Genomic DNA, 27,150 nt, shown 5'->3' on the forward strand with positions numbered 1-27,150 from the left:
GCTCACAGTCTTCGCTCTAATTCATCCCAAAGGTGCTCTATCAGGACTCTGTGCAGGCCAGTCAAGTTCTTCCACACCAAACTCACTCATCCATGTCTTTATGGACCTTGCTTTGTGCACTGGTGTGCAGTCATGTTGGAACAGGAAGGGGCCATCCCCAAACTGTTCCCACAAAGTTGGGAGCATGGAATTGTCCAAAATCTCTTGGTATGCTGAAGCATTCAGAGTTCCTTTCACTGGAACTAAGGGGCCAAGCCCAGCTCCTGAAAAACAACCCCACACCATAATCCCCCCTCCACCAAACTTCACAGTTGGTACAATGCAGTCAGACAAGTACCGTTCTCCTGGCAACCGCCAAACCCAGACTCGTCCATCAGATTGCCAGATGGAGAAGCGTGATTCGTCACTCCAGAGAACACGTCTCCACTGCTCTAGAGTCCAGTGGCGGCGTACTTTACACCACTGCATCCGACGCTTTGCATTGCACTTGGTGATGTATGGCTTGGATGCAGCTGCTCGGCCATGGAAACCCATTCCATGAAGCTCTCTACGCACTGTTCTTGAGCTAATCTGAAGGCCACATGAACTTTGGAGGTCTGTAGCGATTGACTCTGCAGAAAGTTGGCGACCTCTGCGCACAATGCGCCTCAGCATCCGCTGACCCCGCTCTGTCATTTTACGTGGCCTACCACTTCGTGGCTGAGTTGCTGTCATTCCCAATCGCTTCCACTTTGTTATAATACCACTGACAGTTGACTGTGGAATATTTAGTAGCGAGGAAATTTCACGACTGGACTTGTTGCACAGGTGGCATCCTATCACAGTACCACGCTGGAATTCACTGAGCTCCTGAGAGCGGCCCATTCTTTCACAAATGTTTGTAGAAGCAGTCTGCATGCCTAGGTGCTTCATTTTATACACCTGTGGCCATGGAAGTGATTGGAACACCTGAATTCAATTATTTGGATGGGTGAGCGAATACTTTTGGCAATATAGTGTACATGCTGCGGTACATCATGGGAGATCTGCTTACAGATTCCCCAAGCTTCTTGCCAACTTTCCTTAAATATCCAGACAGAATAAACATTTTGTACCAAATGGTATTATCCTTTGAACAATGAGAATTTGGGGGTGAATGGGTTCTTGACTTCCTGGGGTTTAACCTTGTTAACATACAGGAGATCATTTCAATTGTAGGTCAAGGAGGGGGTTATACCTCCAGAATTATGCAGTATTTGGCAAAGACCTTATAACTTTGTTACCATTAGTTTTATCAACATGGGAAAGAGACCATTATACCAGTCGCATAGAGATTTCTTAAATGATATCAAACACATACAGTTGCATTCGTTGTTTTCATGGTATTTGTTATATTTTTACATATAAATCTTGTGTCTTTGTGTTGGTCCAGAGATGTTGAAGGGGAGAAGGGGGAGAGAGAAGAAGGGGCAGCAAGGTGATTTGCAATTTATCACACTGTGGTGATATTCAGGTGAAGATTTCAGCTTTGTAAAACAATGCAAAGGCGATTTGCAATTTATCACACGTGGTGATATTCCGGTGTAGATTTCAGCTTTTGTGAGAGAGTTCTATGACATTGATTCTCGCAGAGTTCTTTGACTTTTACCGGAAATGGCGCCTTTTGGTTGTAGGCATCCTGGTGCCAGCCTTACATATCTAAACAATTAGCCTTGTACCTATCCAGAGCTTTTAGTCAGCTCACATTGCCATGTAATCCTCCGCCCCATCCTGAAAACATTTAGCTGTGTGTCCTGTAAATTACAACCCCAATTCCAAAAAAGTTGGGACAGTATGAAAAATGCTAATAAAAACAAAAAGGAGCAATCTGTAAATTATATTCACCCTTTGCTATATTGAGAGCACTACAACTACACATTATGTGATGTTTTTTCTTGTAAATTTCATTCTTTTTTTAAATGTACAGTAATTTCAAATCAGATGACTACAATATGCTCCAAAAAAGTTGAGACAGGGGCAATTTAAGACTAATACAAATTTGACGAGTTGAAATAACAAGGCGATGTGAAACAGGAGATATTAAACAGGTGAGGCAATCGTGTCATAGTATATAGGGAGCCTCCAAAAACAGTCTAGTCCTTCAAGAGCAAGGATCATTCAAGACTTGTCAATTTGCCAACAGATGCTTCAGCAAATAATCCATCACTTTGAAAACAATGTTCCCCAAAGACAGATTGGAAGGATTTGGGGCATTTCACCCTCTACAGTGCACAATGTAGTTAAAAGATTCAAGGAATCTGGTCAAATCTCGGTGCGTAAAGGGCAAGATGAAAACTACTTCTGAATGCGCGTGATCTCAATTGTGCAGCTAAAGAGCCACATAATGGATGAATGGGGGAAAATTCCATTTTCTAAATTTAACAAACTTGTGTCTTCAGTGCCCAAATGGTTAATAAGTGTTATTAGAAGAAATGGTGATGTTTCACTTGACTTTTTTGGAGCGTGTTGCAATCATCTGATTTGAAATTACTGTACATTTAAAAAAAAAAGGTAAAACATCATATAATGTGCAGTTGTAGTGCTTTCAATATAGCAAAGGGTGAATATAATTTACAAATCACTCCTTTTTGTTTTTATTAGCATTTTTCATACTCTCCCACCTTTTTTGGAATTGGGGTTGTACTACAATATGCTGTTCAAAGTAAAGATTTGCTTTGAAAATCTGTTTTTCACACATTTATTTTCCTAAGTTACCTGTCTTTGTGCACTTTTTCTGACATATCATTTGTGTCACAAAGGTTTTAATGCCCACAATGTGCAGAAATCATACTAGCATTCATTCTGAGCAAGCATAATTATTACAATTGCTTATACTCAGGGCTGTCACCCTAAATTCACAGGGCCCGAGACAAAATGTGTATGCCCCCCTCTTGTCACGGGGCTGCATACATGAATGATACTTCAAATAATGCAGCTTGTTGAGGAGAGGTGTGCTATTTCTTTTCTATGTGATTAGACTTTGATTTTCACCCAGCGGAGGTTAAAATTTGGAAAAAAAAGTATCTTAACTTGCATTCAAAGAGGTACCCGAGCCATACCAGAATATTAAAAAGAAATGTGGGTGGGCTCTTTTGAAGGAGCACCAACCTAGCAATCACATATAGAACACCCTGACATTTCCCTTGCAACCACATAGAAACTTGCTAAAAAACACTCAGAACATTTTAGCAATTGATTCACGACGTCCTGACAATGATGCATAACACCCTAGCAGAGTGGGGATGACTTTAGCATGCGCCACTCACATTTTATTTAGAAAATGCAAAAATGTTGTTTAGAAACATTCTGTCTTGGCAATTTCCACCATAGTATCATGACAACTCGGTAAACAACATTTTGTAATAATTTGTAGGAGATCGTGAAAACATAAGAGTTTGACAAATTGGCTCATACGATAAGGTACAACTTTTATTCCCATATAAACCAACCAGACAACAAACAGACTTTCAAATCTATACAATATAGGCATCAAATTTTACCTAGCCTCCAATCCAACACTTTATGTAAAGAAATGAAACATCTGTGAAAACAAATTCGGTTGCTCATTCCATATGTATGCAATACAAATGACTGATCTATGTGAATTATCTATAATGCCCTTATACCCTCATCTTGTTCCAAACCCCAATGTTTTCTTTCTTCTGTTGTACACAAAAGTTATTTTACTAAAATTTGTATTATAGTAGTATTATAGTAGCATATTAAGAAGTCGCGGGTGATCTGATAACATGATCTGGCGAGGCACATCGCTGTTTACACCTGGCTGCTTAAATGCATCTCCAGTTACCACTTGTGTTTGGATTTCGAGGGGAGGGTCTCTTATTTCATGACAACATACATCAATCACTATGTCAGTGTAGTACCGCTTGATAATGAACCGCAAAAGTCATAAAAGGCAAAGTGGAAAAAATGGCGCAATGTTTCTGCCAGATGCATCTGAAATTTAATCACAAATGCAATGCAACATTTCGAGCAGAATTCTCTGTTGTTTTAGTGGAGTATTAACCCAATCTTCACATAGATCTTCATACACTGAAGAAAATCTGTGAAGTTCTTGTGCTTGTGTACAAATTCACACATTACAATTTTCCCTTTAAAGCCTGACAACTGACAAAGTTTAAACTCTTGTTTTAGCGCAGCAGGCGATTGACAGGTGAGGGGTTGTGCTTCGCTGCTGTCTGGGACGCATTCCGGAAGGATTAGCTTTTACACCACAAAATCTATATGATCACATGTGTTTTTGCCTACCTCCATATGTGGTATTTCTGATCTGATCACAAAACGTTTTGCACCCCGTTTACACCTGTATTTAATGTTAACCACCTGTCACTGGATCAGCCAGTGTGTAAACTTCTTAATACCAGGTGTAAACAGGGTCTTAGAGTTTGGGTAAGGGGTTAGACTTTATGATTATGTTTAGGCAATTGTTGATTAGTAAAAAAAAAAAATCAGGGTGGGGTGGTTGGGTCACACATCTCTGTGAAATGTTACAGTGAGAGTATAGGCTAATTTCTAAATGAGCCCAAGATATTATCCTTATAGCCTCCGTATAAAGCATAAAAAGTAATATTTTGACTGATGGAACATGTAGTAAAAAAATAAATGATTATGCAAATATATAGTTTGTCTATATTTTCCAAGCAGTCTGTTGTATTTTTATATGTTTATTGTAGAAAAGATGAAGTTGCCACTGCAGCTGTCATTTTCTCCATGCTGCATATTCTATAATTAATCTGCTTTCTGCCTTATTCTATGAATGGAATCCACATTAGATCCAGGGTTTGAAATTAACACCTGCCAACCCACCAAATGCGGGTAAAAATCGGCCGTGGCGGGTAACTCTGTCACTCTTACAAGCCACTTTTTCGGGTGATGTTTTTCCAGGGTTTTTCCTGCATTGAAAATTCTGGGAATGCCAGGTGACTCGGAGCTGCTGCTGAAGGAAATTTAATTGTATTCATCTTGCATTGAACGCTTTATAAGCACGTAATATGCCTCTCATAACTTACACGCACATCTGTTTGGGGCGAACAAAGCGTGCTTTCAAGTGACTGCCGCCGCGCACAAGTGCACTCCAGAGATAAGATCGTCAGAGCTCTGAGACAGCACAAAGTGAAACTTGCATGATTCAGTCGGGCTTCACTGGATATTGTGGCGGAAAACAAAATTATGTGGCCCATTTGAGTTCTTCAGAGAACATTCTAGTATAACGTGTTATATGGAGGAAGTCAAACCTCTCAAAGTGATAGACAGCACATACATTATAAATAGCACTGACAAGGTAAAGAGGAGACAAGTACATCATCAGTTTTTAAAATACACATCTTCATCCTTACTAAAATATGTACAGTATATGTTTTTAATGTAGTAACACTAACTGGTAACTTGCATAGATTAAATCTATTAGGGCGAATTTAATTTTATTACAACTGAAGTTGTAGTAAAAGGTTTCTAAATGTGTTTAGGCTGTTAGCTTTTTCATAACAAATACTAGTTTTTTTTTGTTTTGTTTTTTGGAAAAAACTATTAACATTAACCTAACCACAGTAATGTGAGGCCACCCATGGTCTTGCATAATGGTATTGTCATTGCAAATGCCGCTGTTAAACAATGGTAGAACAATGATAAACTTTCATAGGCATTTACAATTTGAAGGTGTTGAAACTTCCATGAATTTTGGATATTTCAAAAGCTACTTAAACCATTGGGCCTGTATCCTGCTGAACTCACATCATTCTTGTTTAAATAAAATGTCCAAACAAATGCATGCAGTTACAGTCTCCATTTACCTTTATCACTTTTTTTGAGGTGGGGGATTTTGGCTAGTGAAAATGCTGAGTGGCTTGTAACCTTGGAAAACTACTAGCCACAGTGGCTGGTGAGCCAAACCCTGAATGGATCAGTAAAAGAAGCTGTTATTACCACTCGATAAAGAACATAAATAATATTTACAGTCCAGAATACATAATGTGTAATGTATGGCGAAGATTCATGCCACTAATGCTATACTTATACCGGCTACCCTGTGTTATTGCATTTTATGATGAAAAATAATCCACGTAAAATCACGAAAAAGTTTTTCTCTTTCTCACTCACTAGCTCGCTCACACTCACATCTTTTCTACTCCAATAACCGAACTGCAGTAGTAACAAAGACATAGGCTGTTTGTACGCAATATGCTGAAACAGTGAAGTAAGAAAGTAGTTCAACACACAAAAATGGTTTAGGGATGAAAACCTGAAAATTGCACAAGTTGTAACGGTGAAATATTGTAATGTTATTAAGTCACTGAAAATGCCCTAAAACACTAGTCATAGCAAAATCATAATTTGCGTTCTCTTGTCTTGAAAGAAGTCAAAATATTTCCTTGAACTGTTCTCTTGGCCATTTTGAAGGGGCGAATGGGAGGACACATCCAGGGCTCAAGTTGAGGGGGGGATGCAAGGGGAAGCCAACTCCCTTGTTGAAAGAAATGGCAAAAAAAACATCCCCCTTGTAAAACCACTATTCCCCTTGGCTCATGTGTGTCATGTATTACTTCGAACTAATTGTTCAAATAAAATATTTGAATTCTCTACGTATGATAAATAACAGAATTTAAATAACAATGATTAGTTGATCAGAATGGAAAATTCCAAAGAGCCACGAGGTAATAGGCATAGATTTAGACATGTTTGGGGATGCCAGATATCAATAGATGGAATCCCCCAATCACAGCCTTTTACTTGTACAGTTTGGAAATATTCGGCCAGTGTCATGCTTAATGTTCATAATCTGGGTGGCCATGAGCGTGTAAGCTGACTCTCCACTGCGAAAAGGTGCTGATGTTCTGAAAACACTGTCAGAAATGTTTGTTGAAGTTTAGAGATGATGGGCTGATGTGCCACTACCCACCAACTGCCATACATTACAAATTACACATTATCGACTCCGTGTATATAATTTTCAACCATCATCAAACAGCTTATTTTACTAATCTAATGTGTACTCCATTCATAGAATGAGGCAAAAACAGTTTTTTTTTTTTTAAGAATATGCAGCGGGAAGCAAATGACAGCTGCAGCTCTGTCTTTTATATAATTAACACATATAAATAAAACAGACTGGTTGGAAAATATAGACAAACTTTATATTTCCACAATCATTTATTTTTTTACTACATGTTCCACCAGTCAAAATGTTATTTTTATGCTTTATAAGGGAGGGTATAAGCATAATATCGTAATATAGCATGGTAAGTGGAATTCCTTGTCATGTGGCCTGTGAGGTCATGTGGCCTGTGAGGTGTATATACATTAGAAGGAACTTCTAATGTATATACAGTGCATTCATAAAATATTCAGCCCCCTTAATTTTTTTCACATTTTGTTATGTGAACAAAATGTGTTATTTTTTCACATCAATCTACACTCCATACCCCATTATGACAAAATGAGAAATTTAGCTTAGGTGCATCCCATTTCTCTGGATCATCTTTGAGAATTTTCTATACTTTGGTTGGAGTCCATCTGTGGCAAATTCAATTGATTGGACATGATTTGGAAAGGTAAACACCTCTATATAAGGTCTCACAGCTGAAAATGCATATCAGAGCAAAGACCAAGCCATGATGTCAAAGGGCCTGCCTGCAGAGCTCAGAGACAGGATTGTGTCGAGGTACAGATCTGGGAAAGGCTACAAAAAATATCGGCTGCATTGAAGGTTCCCAAGAGCACAGTGGCCTCCATAATTCTTAAATTTAAGAAGTTTGGAACAACCTGGATTCTTCCTAGAGCTGGCCGCCCGGCCAAACTGAGCAATCGGGGGAGAAGGGCCTTGTTAAGAGAGGTGACCAAAAACCCAATGGTCACTCTGGTTGAGCTCCAGAGATCATGTGTGGAGATGGGAAAAACTTGCAGAAGGACAAACATCACTGCAAACCGATCTGGGCTTTATGGCAGAGTGGCCAGATGGAAGCCTCTCCTCAGTGCAAGACACGTGATAGCCCACTTGGAATTTGCTTAAAAGCACCTAAAAGACTCTCAGACTGAAAAACAAGATTCGCTGGTCTGATGAAATGAAGATCAAACTGTTTAGCCTCAATTCCAAGCATCATGTCTGGAGGAAACCAGGCACCGCTCATCACCTGCGCAATACCATCCCAACGGTGAAGCATGGTGGTGTAGCATCATGCTGTGGGGGTGTTTTTCAGCTGCAGGGACTGGGGGACTGGTCGGGATTGAAGGAAATCTGAACGCAGCAAAATACCAAGATATTCTTAATGAAAATCTGGTACAGAGCACTCAGGACCTCGGACTGGTCCGAAGGTTCACCTTCCAACAGGACAATGGCCCTAAGCACACAGCCAAGACAACGCAAGAGTGGCTTAGTGACAATTCTGTGAATGTCCATGAGTGGCCCAGCCAGAGCCCGGACTTGAACCCAATCGAACATCTCTGGAGAGACCTGAAAATGGCTGTCCACCGACTGTCCCCATCCAACCTGACAGAGCTTGAGAGGATCTGCAGAGAAGAATGACCCCAAAAAATCCCCAAATCCAGATGTGCATAGCTTGTCGCATCATACCCAAAAGACTTGATGCTGTAATCACTGACAAAGGTGCTTCAACTAAGTACTAAGGGTCTGAATACTTATGTCAATGTGATATTTCAGTTTTTTTCTTTTTAATTAATTTGCAAAGTTATGAAAAATCTGGTTTTTGCTTTGTCATTATGGGGTATTGAGTGTAGATTGATGTGGAAAAAAATAATAATTTAAAGCATTTTAGCATAAGGCTGCAACATGACAAAATGTGAAAAAAATGAAGGGCTCTAAATGCTTTATGAATGCACTGTATTTGGGATGACAAATCATAACAGAGGCCTCCCCCATTCTGGATGCATGTAACTCGCACCATATGAGAGTATTAGAGCACTTCAGATTGCATAATTTACTGGAAAATGGATGTGAATGACAATTGTTTCTGAAGAAATGTTAAGTAAACAAATGAGAATTCCTCAACATTCCTCTAAATGTACACACATTTGGAATAAATGTTCTATTGGATGTTGTTCAGTGTAGCCTACTAAAGATAATTCAGTGGGAGTTTACACCATTGAATAGGTATGTTTGTTTTTAATTACAGTTTCATTTCCACAACTGTTGTTTTGATATGTTGACATAAATTTAGAAATTACTCTCACTGCAACATTTCTATTGAAAGACAGTTGCGAAATATCCCCATTCCCCCCTAATTAAAAATAAATAAATAATTTTATACAACCACTGGACACATCAACCCATCATTGCTAAACATCAACAAACATTTTTCCCATTGTTTTAGGAACACAGGTGCCTTTTTGCAGTGGAGAGACTGCCCCAGATTGTGCAAATTAAGCATAACACTAACAGAATATTTCTAAACAATACAAGTGTAAAGCTGTGATTGATGGATTCCATCTCTTCAATAGAAGGTTGCTATGTTGGTTGAAATCTGGCAACCCCAGACATGTCTAAATCTATGCCTATGGGAGCCTGGGTAGCTCAGCGAGTAAAGATGCTGACTACCACCCCTGGAGTTGTGAGTTCGAATCCAGGGTGTGCTGAGTGACTCTAACCAGGTCTCCTAAGCAACCAAATTGGCCCGGTTGCTACGGAGGGTAGAGTCACATGGGGTAACCTCCTCATGGTCACTATAATGTGGTTCTCCCTCTCAGTGGGGCGCATGGTGAGTTGTGCGTGGATGCCACGGAGAATAACGTGAAGCCTCCACACACGCTATGTCTCTGCGGTAACGCGCTGAACAAGCCACGTGATAAGATGTGCGGATTGACGGTCTCAGATGCGGAGGCAACTGGGAATCACTATGCCACCATGAGGACTTAGAGCGCATTGGGAATTGGGCATTCCAAATTGGGGAAAAAAAATAAAAATTAATCTACACCTATTACCTCATGGCTCTTGGAATGTTCAATTCTGATCGTCTAATCACCGTTTTTTAAAGTCTGTTATTTTTTGCATTTGGAGAATTAAAATATTTTATTTGTACGATTAGTTCTAAGTAATAAATGATACAATTGATCTAAAGGGGATGGTTGTTTTACAAGGGGGATGTTTTTTGTTGTTTCTTTCAACAAAAGAAAGGGAATGGCATCCCCTTGCATCCCTCCCTCAATCTGAGCCCTGTGTTTAGGATTGGGACTTGGGTTCAGAGTTAATTTAGCAAACATTTTAAGTAGCCTCTGCTTATTCAAAACCCAATGTTGCTATTTCTTCTGTAGAACACACCAGTGATTTTACTATTGAAATCATGGTTAGGTTTAAGGTTTGGGTAAAGGGTTAGACTCTATGGTAAGGTTTAGATTTGGGTTAGAAAGTACATTTACAGTAGTAATAAGTTGTGGTAATCACTCGCAAACGTTCGTTTGTTGGTTTAATGTACTCTTTGTTTTAGAAGGGTTGGCAATTTCATAACTTTCAAACATAGAGGGGCACAGAAGGCAGAATGTGTAGCCTACAGCTACCCTGAATGGCTACTATAATTAAACATCATGAAGATTTAGGGCCTTGAAGATTTAGTTTTAACTGCACATTTAATAATGAACATCTTTAACATAAGAAACATGCAGATAATTAATTTTCAGACTTGCTTTCCATTACTCTTCACTTGCATTTCCATGGTTTCAGTCGACATCTATGGACAGCCCTTCAAATCCACTTTCCAGCTGGGCAGTGAAAGCAATGTTCTCTCCTTCTAAAAGTATTAATTTCCTCATTTCCATTCCCTAGCTTAGTTGTTAAAGCTAATGAAGATTTGTGAAGGCCAAAAAAACAACAAGTCAAACTTTTAACCCTGAATCATGCCAAGACTGTTAGTAACACACTGGAATTCATTGACTGGAACACTTGTTTACACGTTTAGTCTAGCCACCCAAATCCATTCAAGCCTGTTTAATGAGTATTGGGACATTATTAGCTTATAAATGTGTTACTTATTCAACAAACAGCCCACAAAACAAAAATGAAGCAAGTTAAATATTGTGTGAATCTTTTAATGTACTCATATTTGTGTGTGATTTTAAGTTGGTCATGTTTTTAGGAGGTGTTTTGCTTTGTATTTAAGTTCATGCCGTTTCAGCAGAGGGTTGCTATGTTGTGTGATCGCCATGGCAATGCGTGCAGGGGAATGCTGTCACAGGGTTGCTGTGTCTTGCATGGTTTCCTTCCTCCTCACAGCTATAGTGTCTTTCTGATGGACGTGTTCCTGCTGGGCACGCGCATAATGAAGAAATAAACTGCTACTGGTGTCAGACCAACCTTATATTAGTAGAGTCTGTTCAGCAAGTTCTTGAAGATAAATAAGAGTTATAAACATGACATCTTGGTTGCAGTAAATAGAAAATAGGCTGAAGATATTGCAAACAAACTCAAATATTCTTGACAAATGTTTGAGTTTTCCCACATCAGATCACTGTAAAATGAAGACAAAACAGGTTTGGAGGTTGCATAGGCTCCTATTGCTTGAAATAAGATGAAATGTTTCCTTATTGTTTGATTCAACACTTGTGACTTGTGCAGTAGCTGAAGACTGACAAGGCAGATGGTGGTAAATTAAAGATGAACTACAGAACACATAAGTAGGCCAGTGTTCATTGCTCACAGTGCCGAAACCATGATATTCATCACTGATTGAAAGAGCGTGATATGATCCCACATTGGCTGTAAGATCAGTCGCTGGTGAGCACAAAGTACAACAAAAGATGTCATGCCCAGTCCTGTCTGTCCAACCGCTCAGGGTTCGTTTGAAGTAAATAATTAGATTAATCAGTTTCTCAGATGCTTGTTGCTTAGTAACCAGATTTTCTGTTTCATAGTCCTTACTCAATCAGATACCCTCAGATGTTTGTTAGGCGGACTTATTTCAGGATTCTGGATATGATATGGTGAAGTCAATACAAATATGCATATTTTGATTATTCAGATGGGATCAGAAAAACACATTGTTCTGCATCAGTGAAGACAATAATGCTAATCAGAGGAATCTGAGGCAAATTTATTGCAACAGAACTTTACTGGGAGGAAACATTTAGTGTTTAGGAATATTTTATCGAAGTCTTTTAACTGAGTGAATGCATGAAATTGGATTTGCATTGCTAATTTAGGTGATTTTCTATATCTCGGATCCATTCTCCATCATTTCCAAACGAAATGACTCTATGATAGATCTTTCTCCCCGTCCATGTCATTTCATCTGTACTGATGTGTTTAGAGGTGCCTCCTTCACTACAGAGTAATAACATAATACTCTCTCATCTAGTAGCCAACTCGTGAAGGTTTGGGTCTCAGAATACTATAGAAAGTCTTTATGCATCACTTTACAAGCTCTATTTCAGTTTGGTTGTTTAAGTATTTGCTGTTTACCTCCCTCTTGTATGAGGGATTGATGCATGATGCATATAGGTTCCAAAAGTGTGTGTGAGATCATTTGTGAAAATGCTTTAATTTTGTGTGTTTTTCTAATTTAACAATAAAGAAAAAATATTAGTATTTTTCTTAGTATGAACTCAAGCTGTCATAGGCTCCATAAGTTTGTGCAAAACCTGATGATCCATGATATCCAGCATGATTTGAGAATCTATGAAAATGCCTCTTGTGTGTTTCAGTAGAAGCGAGGAAATCTCTTTGTACGCAGTATGACCAATGGTCAATGTCACAAACTTGCTTGCATTTAATTTATATTTTAGAAATGATGCATCTTAAATATGTCTTCATTTTAAGTTGAAAATATTTAAATCATAATTTTAAGTTGTTTCTTTTTTTTAAAAAAATTCAAAATCCTAAAACTTAAATGAAATTTGAAATCCCCGATTTTCAATGTGTTCTCAGACTTTTGGACCCTCTGTACCTGATGTACAGCCTGTTTTTTAGATTGCAGCATGTAAAAGTGACACAATGAAGCTTGCTACTTTATCAATATCTGCACCTACTTATTATGCCAAAACTATCATATAGAAGATAGATGATGTAATTAACGGGAAATTGTTTTGCTCTTCTTTTTCAGAGACAACGTGGGAGAGGCCATCTAGCATGCCTGGCACCCCTAAAACTCCATTAAAACATAAGAACTCTGTACCTACAGGTAAAGTTGCTCTATAAATATGTAAATCTGTATACATTCTGTGATTTATATGTTTAATGTTGAAAAAAATAATGTCTAGACTCAGTATCAGAGGCAGGATAAACAGGGGGAAATGAAAAGACTTGGATGAAATGTCTACACAGAATGGAAAGCATTATCTTTCAGTGCTTTTGGCCAAAGGCGCTTTATCTCTGTTATAGGGTGCAGAGGCCTCTGATTACAGATTTCCTGTGTTTCAGTTTTATCTGTGGCTTGGAACAGTGGAGTAACATGGACAGTCTGTGTGAATCTCTAGCAGTGGATATCAACAACCTTCCCAAGGTATATATATATATATATATATATATATATATATATATATATATATATATATATATATATATATATATATATACACTGATCAGCCACAACATTAAAACCACCTGCCTAATATTGTGTAGGTCCCCCTTGTTTCGCCAAAACAGCACCAACCCGCATCTCAGAATAGCATTCTGAGATGATATTCTTCTCACCAAAATTGTATAGAGCGGTTATTTGAGTTACCATAGACTTTGTCAGTTCGAACCAGTCTGGCCATTCTCTGTTGACCTCTCTTATCAACAAGGCGTTTCCATCCACAGAACTGCTGCTCACTGGATGTTTTTGGCACCATTCTGATTAAATTCTAGAGACTATAATGCATGAAAATCCCAGGAGATCAGCAGTTACAGAAATACTCAAACCAGCCCGTCTGGCACCAACAATCATGCCACGGTCCAAATCACTGAGATCACATTTTTTCCCCATTCTGATGGTTGATGTGAACATTAACTGAAGCTCCTGACCCGTATCTGCCTGATTTTATGCACTGCACTGCTGCCACATGATTGGCTGATTATATAATCACATGGAAGATTGTTGGTGCCAGACGGGCTGGTTTGAGTATTTCTGTAACTGCTGATCTCCTGGGATTTTCACACACAACAGTCTCTAGAATTTACTCAGAATGGTGCCAAAAACAAAAAACATCCAGTGATGGACAGTTCTGCAGATGGAAATGCCTTATTGATGACAGAGGTCAACAGAGAATGGCCAGACTGGTTCGACAAAGTCTACGGTAACTCAGATAACTGCTCTGTACAATTGTGGTGATAAGAATAGCATCTCAGAATACTACTCTGAGATATGGGTTGGCGCTGTTTTGGCAGCACATGAGGGACCTACACAATATTAGGCAGGAGGTTTTAATGTTGTGGCTGATCATGTATATATCAAGGTTGTTGATATATATATATATATATATATATATATATATATATATATATATATATATATATATTAGGGGTGTGAATCTTTGGGTTGAAAGTGAATCGATTTGATTCACGATTCATAGGTTTTCGATTCGATTCAAAAGATTTTTTGCAAATTCAGAACGATTCAAGAATGATTCAGAATTTCTTCTGCAGAACACAATCAAATTATTTTATAAGAATATCCATACAATTTTTTTTTAGCATTTTAAATCCATTATTGATCAAGACTAACGATTCTCGATTCATAAATCATATTTCAAGATCAGTGCATCGAGATAATGAGTGAATCGTTACACCCCTAATATATATATATATATATATATATATATGTTTGATAGCTCAAAATAATTTTATATTTATGGTTGGTGCTGCTTTCTTACCAAAGTGACTTAAAGGGATAGTTCACCAAAAAATGAAAATTCTCTCATAATTTACTCACCCTCATGGTATCCCAGATGTGTATGACTTTCTTTCTTCTGCTGAACACAAAATAAGATTTTTATAAGAATATTTCAGCTCTGTAGGTTCTCACAATGAAAGTAAATTGGTACCAAAATTTTAAAGCTCCAAAAGCACACAAAGGCTGCATAAAGTATTCCAAACATCTCTAGTGGCAAATAGTCGAATGGAATCCATGGGCCGGTTGCATAAAATTGTTTTAGACTAGTCTTACAACTTTTACAGTCAGTTGCATAAAAACTTAGATCGGTCTAATTTAAGACCAAAATGTAAGACAGCACACCCCTAGGCTAACTTTTGTTTACATTCTATGTTAACATGGAAAATAAATGTCAGCTGAGCCAGTGGGGGCTTCAGTTGAGGGATAGAAGAGGCTTCAGTTGAGACTTTGTAACAAAATTCCTTAGTTTTTTTTTTTATTATTATTTGGGTTAAAATCACAAAATTTGTTCATTACAATCAATTTTGAAGCATTGCATGCTTCTAATAGGCTGATATTTTCAGCAAAGGAAAACTGTGTTGAACCCCCACTGTCTGCCATTTGTTTTTTTAAGTTACATTTCCCTCAATGCAAGTCTTACTAAAGACAACTGTGAGTTTGTTTTATGCAACAGGCTTTCTATGGCATCTTTAGCTAGTCAGATTCATTGTTTGACAAAGTCTTAAGTTAATGGCTTTGTTTATGCAACCGGCCCCATATCTTCAGAAGCATTATATAAGTTATATTAAGTGTGGGTGAGAAACAGATAAATATTTAAGTCCTTTTTTACTATAAATCTACACTTTCACATTCTCCTTTTGTTTTTGGCAATTCAAACCCTAACCCTAACCGTCATGCATATCACCTCCTACTGGGTAGGGTGGAGTATTTATAGTAAAAAAGGACTTAAATATATATCTGTTTCTCACCCACACCTATCATATCACTTCTGAAGACATGGATTTAACCACTGGAGCCATATGAAAGACTTTTATGCTGACTTTATGTGCATTTTGGAGTTCCAAAATTTTGATACCCATTGACTTGCATTGTGAGGATATATTCTTCTAAAACTATTCATTTGTGTTCAGCAGAAGAAATAAAGTCATATGCATCTGGGATGGCATGAGTTTGAGTAAATGATGAGAGAATCTTTATTTTTGGGTGAACTATCCATTTAAATTAGATACAATATAAGCTATTTTTTGTTCTTGTTGTTGTTTGAAAACCACACATAAAATGTCCCTATTACCTGAAAGATATCACTGAAATAGATGTCCTGAAAAATAACACCTGTCTATGTGATAGCCCTAGGCTCTGTAAACTGCAAAAAAGAGTCATAAGTGTGGCCTGCCCTTTTTTAGCCAATCAGAAAAACAGGTGACTGTGATTTTTACCATATGATGGTGAGAGCACATTTCATGTCTATGGAAATAAGTCGGACAGGTAGAAAAAAGTACATTTCACATGCTAAGCTTAGGACTAAAAGTCACATCAAGGTTTTGGTACAAGAAATCCACTTTAATTCACTATAGAGAAAGTCCCTTCTCATTATTTATAGGTCTACCTCCTTAAATTAATCTTGATAAAGATAACAGATGAACAAAATGGAATGTGATCTACATACTCCACTAGCTTTTATAGCTTTGCTATCTTTCCCTGAACTAATAGCTGAATTGAGTTAATGATTCACTTTTGAGCCTAGGTGTACAAGGACAACGCTGCAGTTCTTGCGGTGTGGTGGACCTCCTCTCTGCGCTATGAGCCAATGAAATTCAGTTTAGATTTGCCTATTTACAAATAATCTTTTTCTAGGTCACCTGCATTCATGTAATTCGTAGCAAAGGCTTTTGAACAGAGCTTGTCATTTATGTCACTGTCAAATGTCTGCTGGTCCATAATATTAATTTTTAACCTTCAGAATAGCTTGCAATATACCTACTGTAGCTGTAAGTATTAGAAAATATGTCAGCGTAGCACAGAATAACATATTGTTGGATTAGTGACACGGAAATAGAATTTTATTTCATAACATTTCTTTGTTTTGAAATTTTCAAAGACCTGAAACATTGTTTATCTCCAGGTATACATTTGATTTTGAACCCCAGATTTTTAATGTGGTCATTTGGACCCCATTGCAGATCACATTTATGTTCAACACTTGTCCAAATGGCTTTCCTCCCCAATTCATCAACAGACTCCCTGTGGGGGCCGTTTAATGTCCCAACCTCCGTCCTGATCCAACTCATGTGCTGCTCAGTACTCATCTTGATTTGATTTGCACTGGCTATCAGCATTTTACAATGTCTACCAGTGCAAAGCACCCATCTTAATGATAGATTTACAGGATAATAGAGTATACCAGTGATTCAGCATGTAGAGGGCAAACTCAAAAGCAAATTAAATAACTGTAAGAGTCAGTTCAAGAAAAATGAGTGTCATTGCATTTGGACTGAGAAAGGAAACTGTAGACATGTTCAGGATGGAGATCTCAGCATAAAGCCCTGTAAATCTCCATTGCTCAGAGTGTTTTAGGAAGCTTCCTTGAATGACCCACCCAAGAGACAAGAGAAGTGCTCATCAGAGACCGCAAGTTGCAGTGAATTGAGAAAGTGAATTAGCAAGTGAATTTAGAAAATGTATCGCCATACAATATATATTAATTACTGGCCATGAAACTACATTTTGCATTATTTTTTAGTAGAAAATATATTTTATTGTGAATCATGCCTTGAATTTGAATCACTTATGCCTCTTACAGTATATCAGCTAGGGGGCCAGATTATCGATCTTACCATTCAACTTAAATATAATGTTGCGGTTCCATATAAAGTTACCACCAGCCACTGGCAAGTAGCTACATTTTTAACTGGCAAGTACATTATTTTATTTACCTTGCCAAAGCCAATTTTTACTCACATTTGGTGCTTGGTGAGTGTTAATTTTGGACCCTGTTTAGTGGTATTTGTATACTATTATGGAATCATGTAAGAGGCTGGTTCCTGGAGAAAAACAAAAAAGGCTGTTTAAATTGCATTGTTTACTTCTTAAACCTTATGATGAATGGTTAAAATAAAATTACTCAATTAAAGGTTAAAGTGTCTCAGACTAATTTAAACTAATTATGCAGTGGTCAATAACTAACATTGTTTGTTACAAGCACAAGCTGGAGCAAAGGGCTTTTTGGCCTGACATTTAAAATTACCCACCCTTGATGGAATAGAATACTGCAGCATGTTATCATGGCCAGACAATCAGAATCAGAAAAGGCTCTATTGTTGCTGGTCTAGAAATAAAGTCAGGGTGTTTAAATTTAGACTGAGAGGGAAGGTGCCATAAAAGTGTCTGAAAGAACCTTGGGAAAGAACCTTGGGTTGCTGTTTATACAAAATTCTTATTTTTTAATTCTAATCTTATTTACTCACCTACATGTTATTTGACTCGTGCACAAGATTTTCTGTGAACAGTGAATAAAAGAGTGGCTTGTTTGTCATACAAAGCTATCGTATAGCTTTAGAGGACTTGGAATATAGCATTAGTCACATGGTGTTTACAGCTCAGGTAATTGGCTCAAAAACCTCCTTGCCCATTGTAGATTTCAAATCACTTATTGTACATCTTGGGGTGCTGTGCTAGTTAAGCAACTTCTCTTGAGATGAATATGGATGCTAACGCATAGTTTTATCCAAGTATTATAGACTTTGAGCTAGACTTTGAGCATTTCGACCAGCCTGAGCACCATTGGCTTAACCAACAGAGTGAGTCTGGGGGAGAACTATCTGTTTGTTCGACCAAAGCTGACAGGGGAGTGTTCGGGAAACCTGTTTGACAAAAGTAATTATCCTTGCAAAGTATAATGCCAAGCACCATATGACTTTTCAACAAATTTAGCATGTTACCTCACAAAGTTATCATATAGCTTCAGCAGACTACTTCAAATGGACCACTCTTATGAACCTGTCACTTTTATCATAGGCACCATTTACGGGTGGGACAGGTGGGTTATGTCCCTAATGCTTTTTGCTTTTGCCAGTTTTGTCCCCACCACTTTTTGAAATAGTAAGCATCTAATGCAGAAGAAAGATCTCCAGTTCTTGAGCAGAAGTTTCCATTTTGTTCATGTGTGTTGTAATAAGTGCCAATCCAATGCTGGAGTTTGTTATTTTTAATGTTATGAGTTCTTGTTTGGGCTGTTCTCAGTGGCGTTGTAATAGAGGCGAAAACTTCCAAAGGGACCAAGCATTAATTCTGACTAATACCTTACTGATCTATGTATTTATCCAGTGACTAACAAGATCCCAGTACTGACATTGCTAGATGTGTTAGATGTATGGATCAAGTTATGGATCATATATTTATTAGAGCACTTGAACTGTTCATCAAGAATTACTTTTTATTAGAACAGTAAAATAATATTTGACCTTATCTGCACATAGCCTAATTAATATTCATGAATTTAGTGACGTCAATTTAGTGACAAAAACAACCTTGCCCATCCTGAACCCGTTACAATTCTGTATACAATAATGGCATGAAAGCAGTGCATTCATTTCATATCAAATTGCGATATATCATGATTTCTCCTTGTCCTAAATTGAACTCTTCCCACCATCTGTTTTTCTTCACAGTGAATGGATTTCATGGCAATGGTAGCCCATTGCATCAGACTGAACAGTCACATGTACTGATGCGGAGGACAAGCACAGGTCAACAGGTATGTCTAATCTCACAGATGTGGTCTGCCAAATGTCTGTCTGAGAGTTTTGTTGAGCCTGAAATAAGTCGCAATTTCAAGCTTTTAAAGCTGCATTACGGAACTTTGTGCGCTCTGGCGACATCTGTGGTTGAAATTTAAACTGCTCTTGTGTGCGGATGAATCTCATGCTTTGAGCTTACATGGACATCGCGTGTGTGTGATCATGCCTGGGTGATATTCAGAGTCATTTGCCAGTGTAATTTTTTCTGTTTTCATGTTGCTATTATGTTATTCTATTAAACATTTAAAATTGAAATATCACTTGCTTTGATAAAGATAAACAGCACTTGTATTTACATATTTTGAATGAATTAATTTTATGTTTATAGAACTTTTCTGACACTACACTCAAAGCGCTTTTACATAGAGAACAGGTGACTTTCCTCCACCACCAGTTACCAGTATATTTTAAAATGACTATGAAGTGTTTTATCTACTATTAATGTTTGTATTGTACTACACTTATCAATTTAAGAGGTTGAACTTGTGATATCGCTAATATGTGTTCAGTGGAAGACTATTTTATATTATATTGCACAGCCTCAGTTGATAATGCAAGTGAACCCGTAATACTACAAAAGTATGTCTATGCACTGCACACAATAACACTGTAAACTAAAAACATAAAACGAGTATTTAATAATGATGGGGATGAAATATACTTTATTAAACAATAATAATAATATGCAGAAATATGCTATATAAAAATTACAATAATACATTTATTTAATCATTTCTTTAGCAGTAAAATTATAATAAAGAGATGATCACACACTAAGCAAATTAATATGTACATTACTATGCTATGAAATTGGTACATTTTAAACAACTTAATTATACATTTCATGGGGAACTACCTTGTAGTAACTTGTACCTATAGTGGCTTTTAAACAGACCAGTAAACAGACAGATATGCAAACAGGACAATAAGTGATAGCTTGTGCATTTCTGCGACTGGGTCAAAACAAATGAGAAACCAGCAACACAGTCTTAGGGAACCTGCAAACTACAACATTGTTATAAAATTCTCAGAAGTCATTAATATTACTAAACATGTTACAGTAACTTCACCGGACAGTGTAGATACATCGTGATCGGTTAACACAAGAGGATTGTTAGAATCTTACAAGCATGAGAAGCAATATAAGCTTCAATAACCCTACCAGTCAACATATCCAAGCATTATAAGAAGTAAAGAACTTTGCCAAACAGTTAACAGATAAACATCCATCCAGACTGCAGCAATGCTGTCCTGAACTGTGTGACAGTGACTGACTGAACTGAACAGCGTAGTTTCCCCAGCTGGAACGTGGGACAGCCGGTACTTCTTTTCTGTGTTTACAGACATCGCGTCATGACGTACAGATGTACAACATAAGCCTGCAACTTCGCACCAAATCCGAGCTGACAGCTAAAATTCGAATCATCATTGTTGGCTTACCGTAGTGAATATGCTACTGCCTTAACCTTGGATTTAGGATAGACCTCACCAAAATGACCGGCCGGTTGAACTGTGATGCACCTCACTCATCTCTGCCTGTATCACCTTGGCCTAATGATGGACTACACTCCTGAAATGGAATACATAGACTATCAATTAATTGCCAACAAAAGCCTTCATCAGCCAACTAACAAAGAACAATTGCATCTATGTGTACTTCTGCAGTTAATCCAGGATGAACTTCAAAGACATTAGTCATTAATCTAACAGTTCTTACAAAATCTTTGTTTAAACACTGACCCTTAACACTTACTTAGTTTACTAATTTTAAACCATGACTTGCGCTGCACACAAATAACTAATATTGGCATTATATTCATGTTGTTTAGCCAGAGGGGAACTGGCCCCCACAGTGAGCCTGGTTTCTCCCAAGGTTTTTTTTCTCCATTAACCAGCATCTTACGGAGTTTTGAGTTCCTTGCCACAGCTGCCTTTGGCTTGCTCACTGGGGTTCTAAAAACAATTAATTTTTTTATACAAAATATACAATTATATTTAATGAAACTACACAATGATGAATCTAAGACTTTAGAGATATTTGAACACAGACTCAGGCTGAGTGGGATCCATGTGCGGTTTATTAACACAAGTTCAGAGTAAAAACAGGCATGGGTAAAATAACCAGGGCAACCAACAATATCAGAGACAGGGCAGTAACATAGTCAAACAGGCAAAGGATCAGGGCAGGCAGCAAACACAGTAATAAGCAGGCAGCAGAGAATCGTACAAGGTAAATCCAAAGCAGAGTCAAACACGGGTAGAGCAACTGAGTAAATAACGCTCAGAAATGTAGCTGGGGCAAACAAGACTTCGCAATGAATGAAAACACACATTGGCTTAAATAGTCTGAGTGATATGAGGCAGGTGTAGGGTAATCAGTCCAGGCATGTGGGCACTTTGGAAGTTTAGTTCAATGTTAATATTCAGGTGAGTGAGACCTCTGGTGGTCGATTGAGGAATCTTCACTGGCGTTTGTGACAATATTACAGTTTCATTTTCTTTTAATGCATGATTTTCTGTAAAGCTGCTTTGAAACGATGTGCGTTGTGAAAAGCACTATACAAATAAAAATGACTTTACTTGAATAGGGCATTGTTTTGAACCATGTTTTTTAATGAACTCAATCAATAATTGCATTTTGTTAATTTTTAACCTAAATAAATAAATAAAATCTTACGAAGTGCAGCTTTAAGAAAATAATTCCAAAATAAGTAGGGCTGTAAATTGCAAAAATAATATATATATATATATATATATATATATATATATATATATATATATATATATATAAATAATAATAATTAATCACACATTTTTCGTGAGTAATCGCAATTAATTATGGTACATGATACTTTACAACAAGCATAAAAAAAAATCATCATACATTTATTTACTTTATACCTTGTCTCAAAGAACTTGCAAGAAGTGATTTGTCTAATTAGTTAATTAGTTATCATCATTTTAATTATTTAAATATGTACATGTTAAAATGTTTTTTGTTTTTTGTTTTTTTGTGGATAGAGTTAAATAGACAAATTTTTTTTACAGGTATTAAACTTTGATACAATTATATGTATACATGCCATAAAATCAGTGGACATGTTGCAGTTATAATTTGGGGAAAATCTTGTGCTGTTTTTCCAGATTCATATAAAACTTTATTTGCAAGAGAAACTTAAGTGTAGATTGCCAATGCATTATTAGACGCTATACATACATATATAAAACCTATTGAATGCTGAAGTTTAATTGTCTGAAGTTTAAAATCTCAAAACTATTATTTTCTCTGGCTGCCATTCAGTCTTTACAATTATACCTGGCTGCATCTTAAAACTGCTTCAGATGACAGTAAGCGAGAGTTTTCGGGTGATGCGAAGCTTGCCCGTATCTCTTCCATGCCTGGCTCACCACTTATGAGTGAAGTCTTCATTTTCCGTCTAGTAAATCCGCTCCCGTGTTGATTTTGCCCGGAACATGCGTTGCACATAATGAATAAGCGTGCACTGGTCCACACAATCAGCTTTTCTTTGAGAATGTGCAGCTGAGTCAAGCATGTACCTTCTGATTTTGTATATGCCAATTTTAGCCACAGGAAGTGGAGAAAAACATTAGTGAAGTTTCACCCATTGTACAAAGGTGACTGGGTTTGTTCCTGGCAGGCAGCAGATGTCCTAAACCTGCCCACACCCTAATCAGAGTCTGTGAAGCTGAATAGCCTGCCAGGAACAATACGGGACACCTTTCTCCTATCACGTGAAATTTCAGGAAGTAAAAAAATAAACAGATACTGCATTGATTGCTCTATGTTTTACACGTTAAACAATAATTGTTAATCGCAGAAATTAACATGTTAAATTACCAGCCAATCAAAATTCAGCACTTTCAAAATCTGTGATTAATCATGATTAACTATGAAACATATTGTGATTAAAAGTTTTAATTGACTGACAGCACTAATTATAATATTATACATTATTTCTTGTGAATTTTTTTTTATCTTCATTGGTTTTTTGCCCCCATAGTTGTTTAATTACAGCATCTAATAGCTGGGTTTAAATTGGGCTCTAAAGGGATTAGACTCATAGTGTTTATGAATCTCCATGCCCAGAATTGCATGCCCATAAGCAGAGATGGCAGATTTCCAATCAAGTATGTCTAGGGCTCCTGCGCCAGCCAAGCAACTACCATTAAGATGAATGGGAATGATAACGCACAGCTTTCTTTAAGTACTATAGACCTCCTTGATTTGAGCATCCCTACCAGCCAGACACAGAAACATTGGCTCAATCAGTAGCGTGAGTTTGGGGCAGGACTAACTGTTTGCCCATCCAATGGAAGACAGTGGAGTGTTTGGGCAACTTGCTTGAAAAAGGTCATTATTTTTGGAATTAAACAACAGATTTAATCTGCAATCACAGGATACTTTTCTCCAGTACCTGACTCTACATGATCGAATGAAAAAGAGACAAAAGAGAAGAGAACAAAGGGAGATTGAAGTTTTCTTTGAGCTTTCTTACCACCCACTCTTTTTCTTCCTTACTTCGTCTCTCCCTCCCCTCTTCTCCATCCCTCCCTTGCTTGGATGACATTTTATAGAGTGTAGCAACTCACATCACAAACAGACATACTGTATGCTGCACCCCTTCCCAAATGCATAGCAGCAACAACAACAACAGCATCATAATACCAACAAAACAGACACAATGTATGATGCTCATTTTTAATTTTTACATCTTCCCTCAGAGTCCTGTGTCTACTTCACCCACCAGGAAGCTGGAGCATGAATCCACCGTAACTGTGAGTACACCAAAACAAACACAGCAATAGGTCTGATACCTGCACACATGCTCATGGAGGTTTAGTTTTTTAGTTGCACTGAAACCTATGGTTGTAGTTTAAAATGTATGCACATGGTTGTAGTTTAAATGGCTAGAAAACAAAGCAAAATAAATAAATAAACAAATAAAGATCTTCTTACTCACCACGTCTGGCCATCTTTGTTGATCTCTTTCATCAACAAGGTGTTTCTGTCTGCAGAACTGCCCCTCACTGGATGTTTTTTTGTTTTTGGCACCGTTCGGAGTAAATTCTAGAGGCTGTTGTGTGTGAAAATCCCAGGAGATCAGCAGTTACAGAAATACTCAAACCAGCCCATCTGGCACCAACAATCATCCATGCAATTATCTAATCAGCCAATTGTGTGGCAGCAGTGCAGTGCATAAAATCATGTAGATATGGGTCAGGAGCTTCAGTTAATGTTCACATCAACCATCAGAATGGAAACCGCTCCTTTTCTGAACGTGTAGGTGCCGCAGCATTTCGGGCATGCGGTGCATGAAAGAAAAGGCAAGGATTCTCCTCCTGGCCCTCCACCGGGGGATGGAGTGGTCTGCTTACCATCTCAGGGGCGCTTCAAAGCCTTCCTTGGTGGCCGACCGTGAGATGTGTGGCATCTGCTTCCTGCGGGTGGCTCCACGCCAGGGCCGGGCCGGGCCGTGGGGGCGGGCTGTGGCAGAGCCCATGTTGTTGCGGCAGGAGGACGCCCTTGGCGACGAGCAGACGGGGTGCAGGGTCTTGAACCGCGCCGAGGCAGGATGTGCTGAATAGCCTCCGTCTGCTGTTTCATCACCGAGAACTGCTGGGCGAAGTCCTCGACGGTGTCGCCGAACAGGCTGACCTGAGAGACGGGGGCGTCAAGGAACCGTACCTTGTCAGCTTCCCACATCTCGACCAAGTTGAGCCATAGGTGGCACTCCTGGACCACCAGGGTGGGCATCGCCTGCCCGAGAGTCCGCGCCGTGACCTCCATCGCTCGGAGTGTGAGGTCAGTCGCCGAGCGCAGCTCCTGCATCAATCTCGGGTCAGAACTACCCCCGTGCAGTTCTCTTAGCGCCTTGGCTTGGTGCACTTGCAGGAGAGCCATGGCATGCAGGGCAGAGGTGGCCTGTCCAGCGGCACCGCAGGCCTTAGTCGCCAGAGACGACGTAAACCTACAGGCGCTGGACAGGAGTCTCGAGCGGCCCTGCCAGGTGGCAGTGTTTTGCGGGCACAGGTGCACCGCAACCGCCTTATCCACCTGGGGAATCGCCGAGTACCCCTGGCAGCCCCACCATTGAGGGTAGTGAGAGCGGAGGAGCTCAGAGACCGGGTCCGGGTTTTGAAAGGTGCCCACCGCGACCTCATGAGCTCCTCATGCACCTCCGGGAAGAAAGGGACCAGGGTGGGGCGCGGCTGTGAGTGGTGCTCCAGGCCCAGGAACCAATCGTCAAGCTGCGAGGGTTCAGGGTGGCATAGAGGGTTCCACTCCAGCCAGACTCATGCAGCCGCCCGGGCAATAATGGCTGCCAGCTGTGTGTTAGCCTGCGACTGGGCGACCGCACCCGAAGGTGGGAGCCCAGTCGCTTCCTCATCATAAGCCTGCTCTACGATGCTGCAATCGAGAGCTCATCCACTTCACAAGCGCCGAAACGAGATCGAGACGAACTGGCAGTCTCATCCCAGCAGGGCAAACGAGCGTATTGGGGAATGGGAGGTCTGTGGGGAGTTACCCGGCAGAGTGGCTCCCATTGGGGTACCCAAATTGCCCCCTGTGCTAACAAACGCGGCCTCAAACCCGTAGGTAGAAGGACCGAGGCGGGGAGCCGCTGGGGTGGCTTTTCCCTCTAAGGAAGGAAAAAACCGCAACGTTGCCATTGTCATGTTCTCGTAGTGAGAACATGACCCGTCCACGAACGCTGTCTCAGAGTGGGCAGCGCCCAAGCACATAAGACCGCGATCGTGGCCAACGGAAGTGAAGAGGTAACGATCACAACCAGGAAATACACAAACGGAAAGGCATCTTTGAAAAGACGCTCTCCGTTAATGCCACTCTTTTAAAAGGGAAAATATAATCTTTCAGTAGGAAGAATATACTCTTTTAGCTGCTGAAGCACCCAGGGTGTTCTCTGCACTTCACCAGTGCAAGAGGGGGAGAAGCCGCTGTAATGCTCGCTGAACACAACCACTTGGCTCCGAAGAGAAAATCTGAATGAGTGGTTGCGAGCCAGCTCCTTTTATACCCGTATGTCCGGGGGAGTGGCATGCAAATTCCACTCACAATTCCCATTGGCCTTTTCTCAAAGATTAGAGGTGTTTGAGGCTCCCAAGGGCGACCCCTAGTGTCACTACATCGACACAACGTCGAGTGAGTGACAGATAGGGAACTCATGACATCCATTTTGCATTCATTGCACTTTTGTGTGTTATTGTTGAGGACATCAACGAGAATAAATGAGTTCATTAAATTACTGTCCAAAATGACTGAGCATGCATAATAAGTGGCGACAGCAAGCATCTCCAGTATTTCTTTCCCTGGTACTCAGTAAGAGAGTACCAGGGAAAGAATGTACATATCTTAGTTTATTCAGATTATGGTGATCACATACTCTATATACAAGAATATTCCAGCTGCTTTGGATGTTGTAAATGTCTTTTTCAGAATTGTTTATCCAAAAATTAAAATTAAA

General features: G+C 39.0%; 1 protein-coding gene across 4 annotated transcripts in view; it reads left to right on the forward strand.

The window, feature by feature from the left end:
- LOC127427077 (growth arrest-specific protein 7-like) overlaps positions 1–27,150 on the forward strand; it is a 65,021-nt gene that overhangs the window by 17,893 nt on the left and 19,978 nt on the right. For all 4 annotated transcript variants that reach the window (XM_051674430.1, XM_051674431.1, XM_051674432.1 and 1 more), the window contains 3 exons: positions 13,080–13,157; positions 19,517–19,602; positions 24,389–24,442. In XM_051674430.1, the coding sequence (XP_051530390.1) occupies positions 13,080–13,157; positions 19,517–19,602; positions 24,389–24,442 (218 nt within the window). The remainder of the gene's footprint in view (positions 1–13,079; positions 13,158–19,516; positions 19,603–24,388; positions 24,443–27,150) is intronic.

The sequence above is a fragment of the Myxocyprinus asiaticus genome, chromosome 36 (assembly GCF_019703515.2).
Source record: "Myxocyprinus asiaticus isolate MX2 ecotype Aquarium Trade chromosome 36, UBuf_Myxa_2, whole genome shotgun sequence".
Lineage (NCBI taxonomy): Eukaryota > Metazoa > Chordata > Actinopteri > Cypriniformes > Catostomidae > Myxocyprinus > Myxocyprinus asiaticus.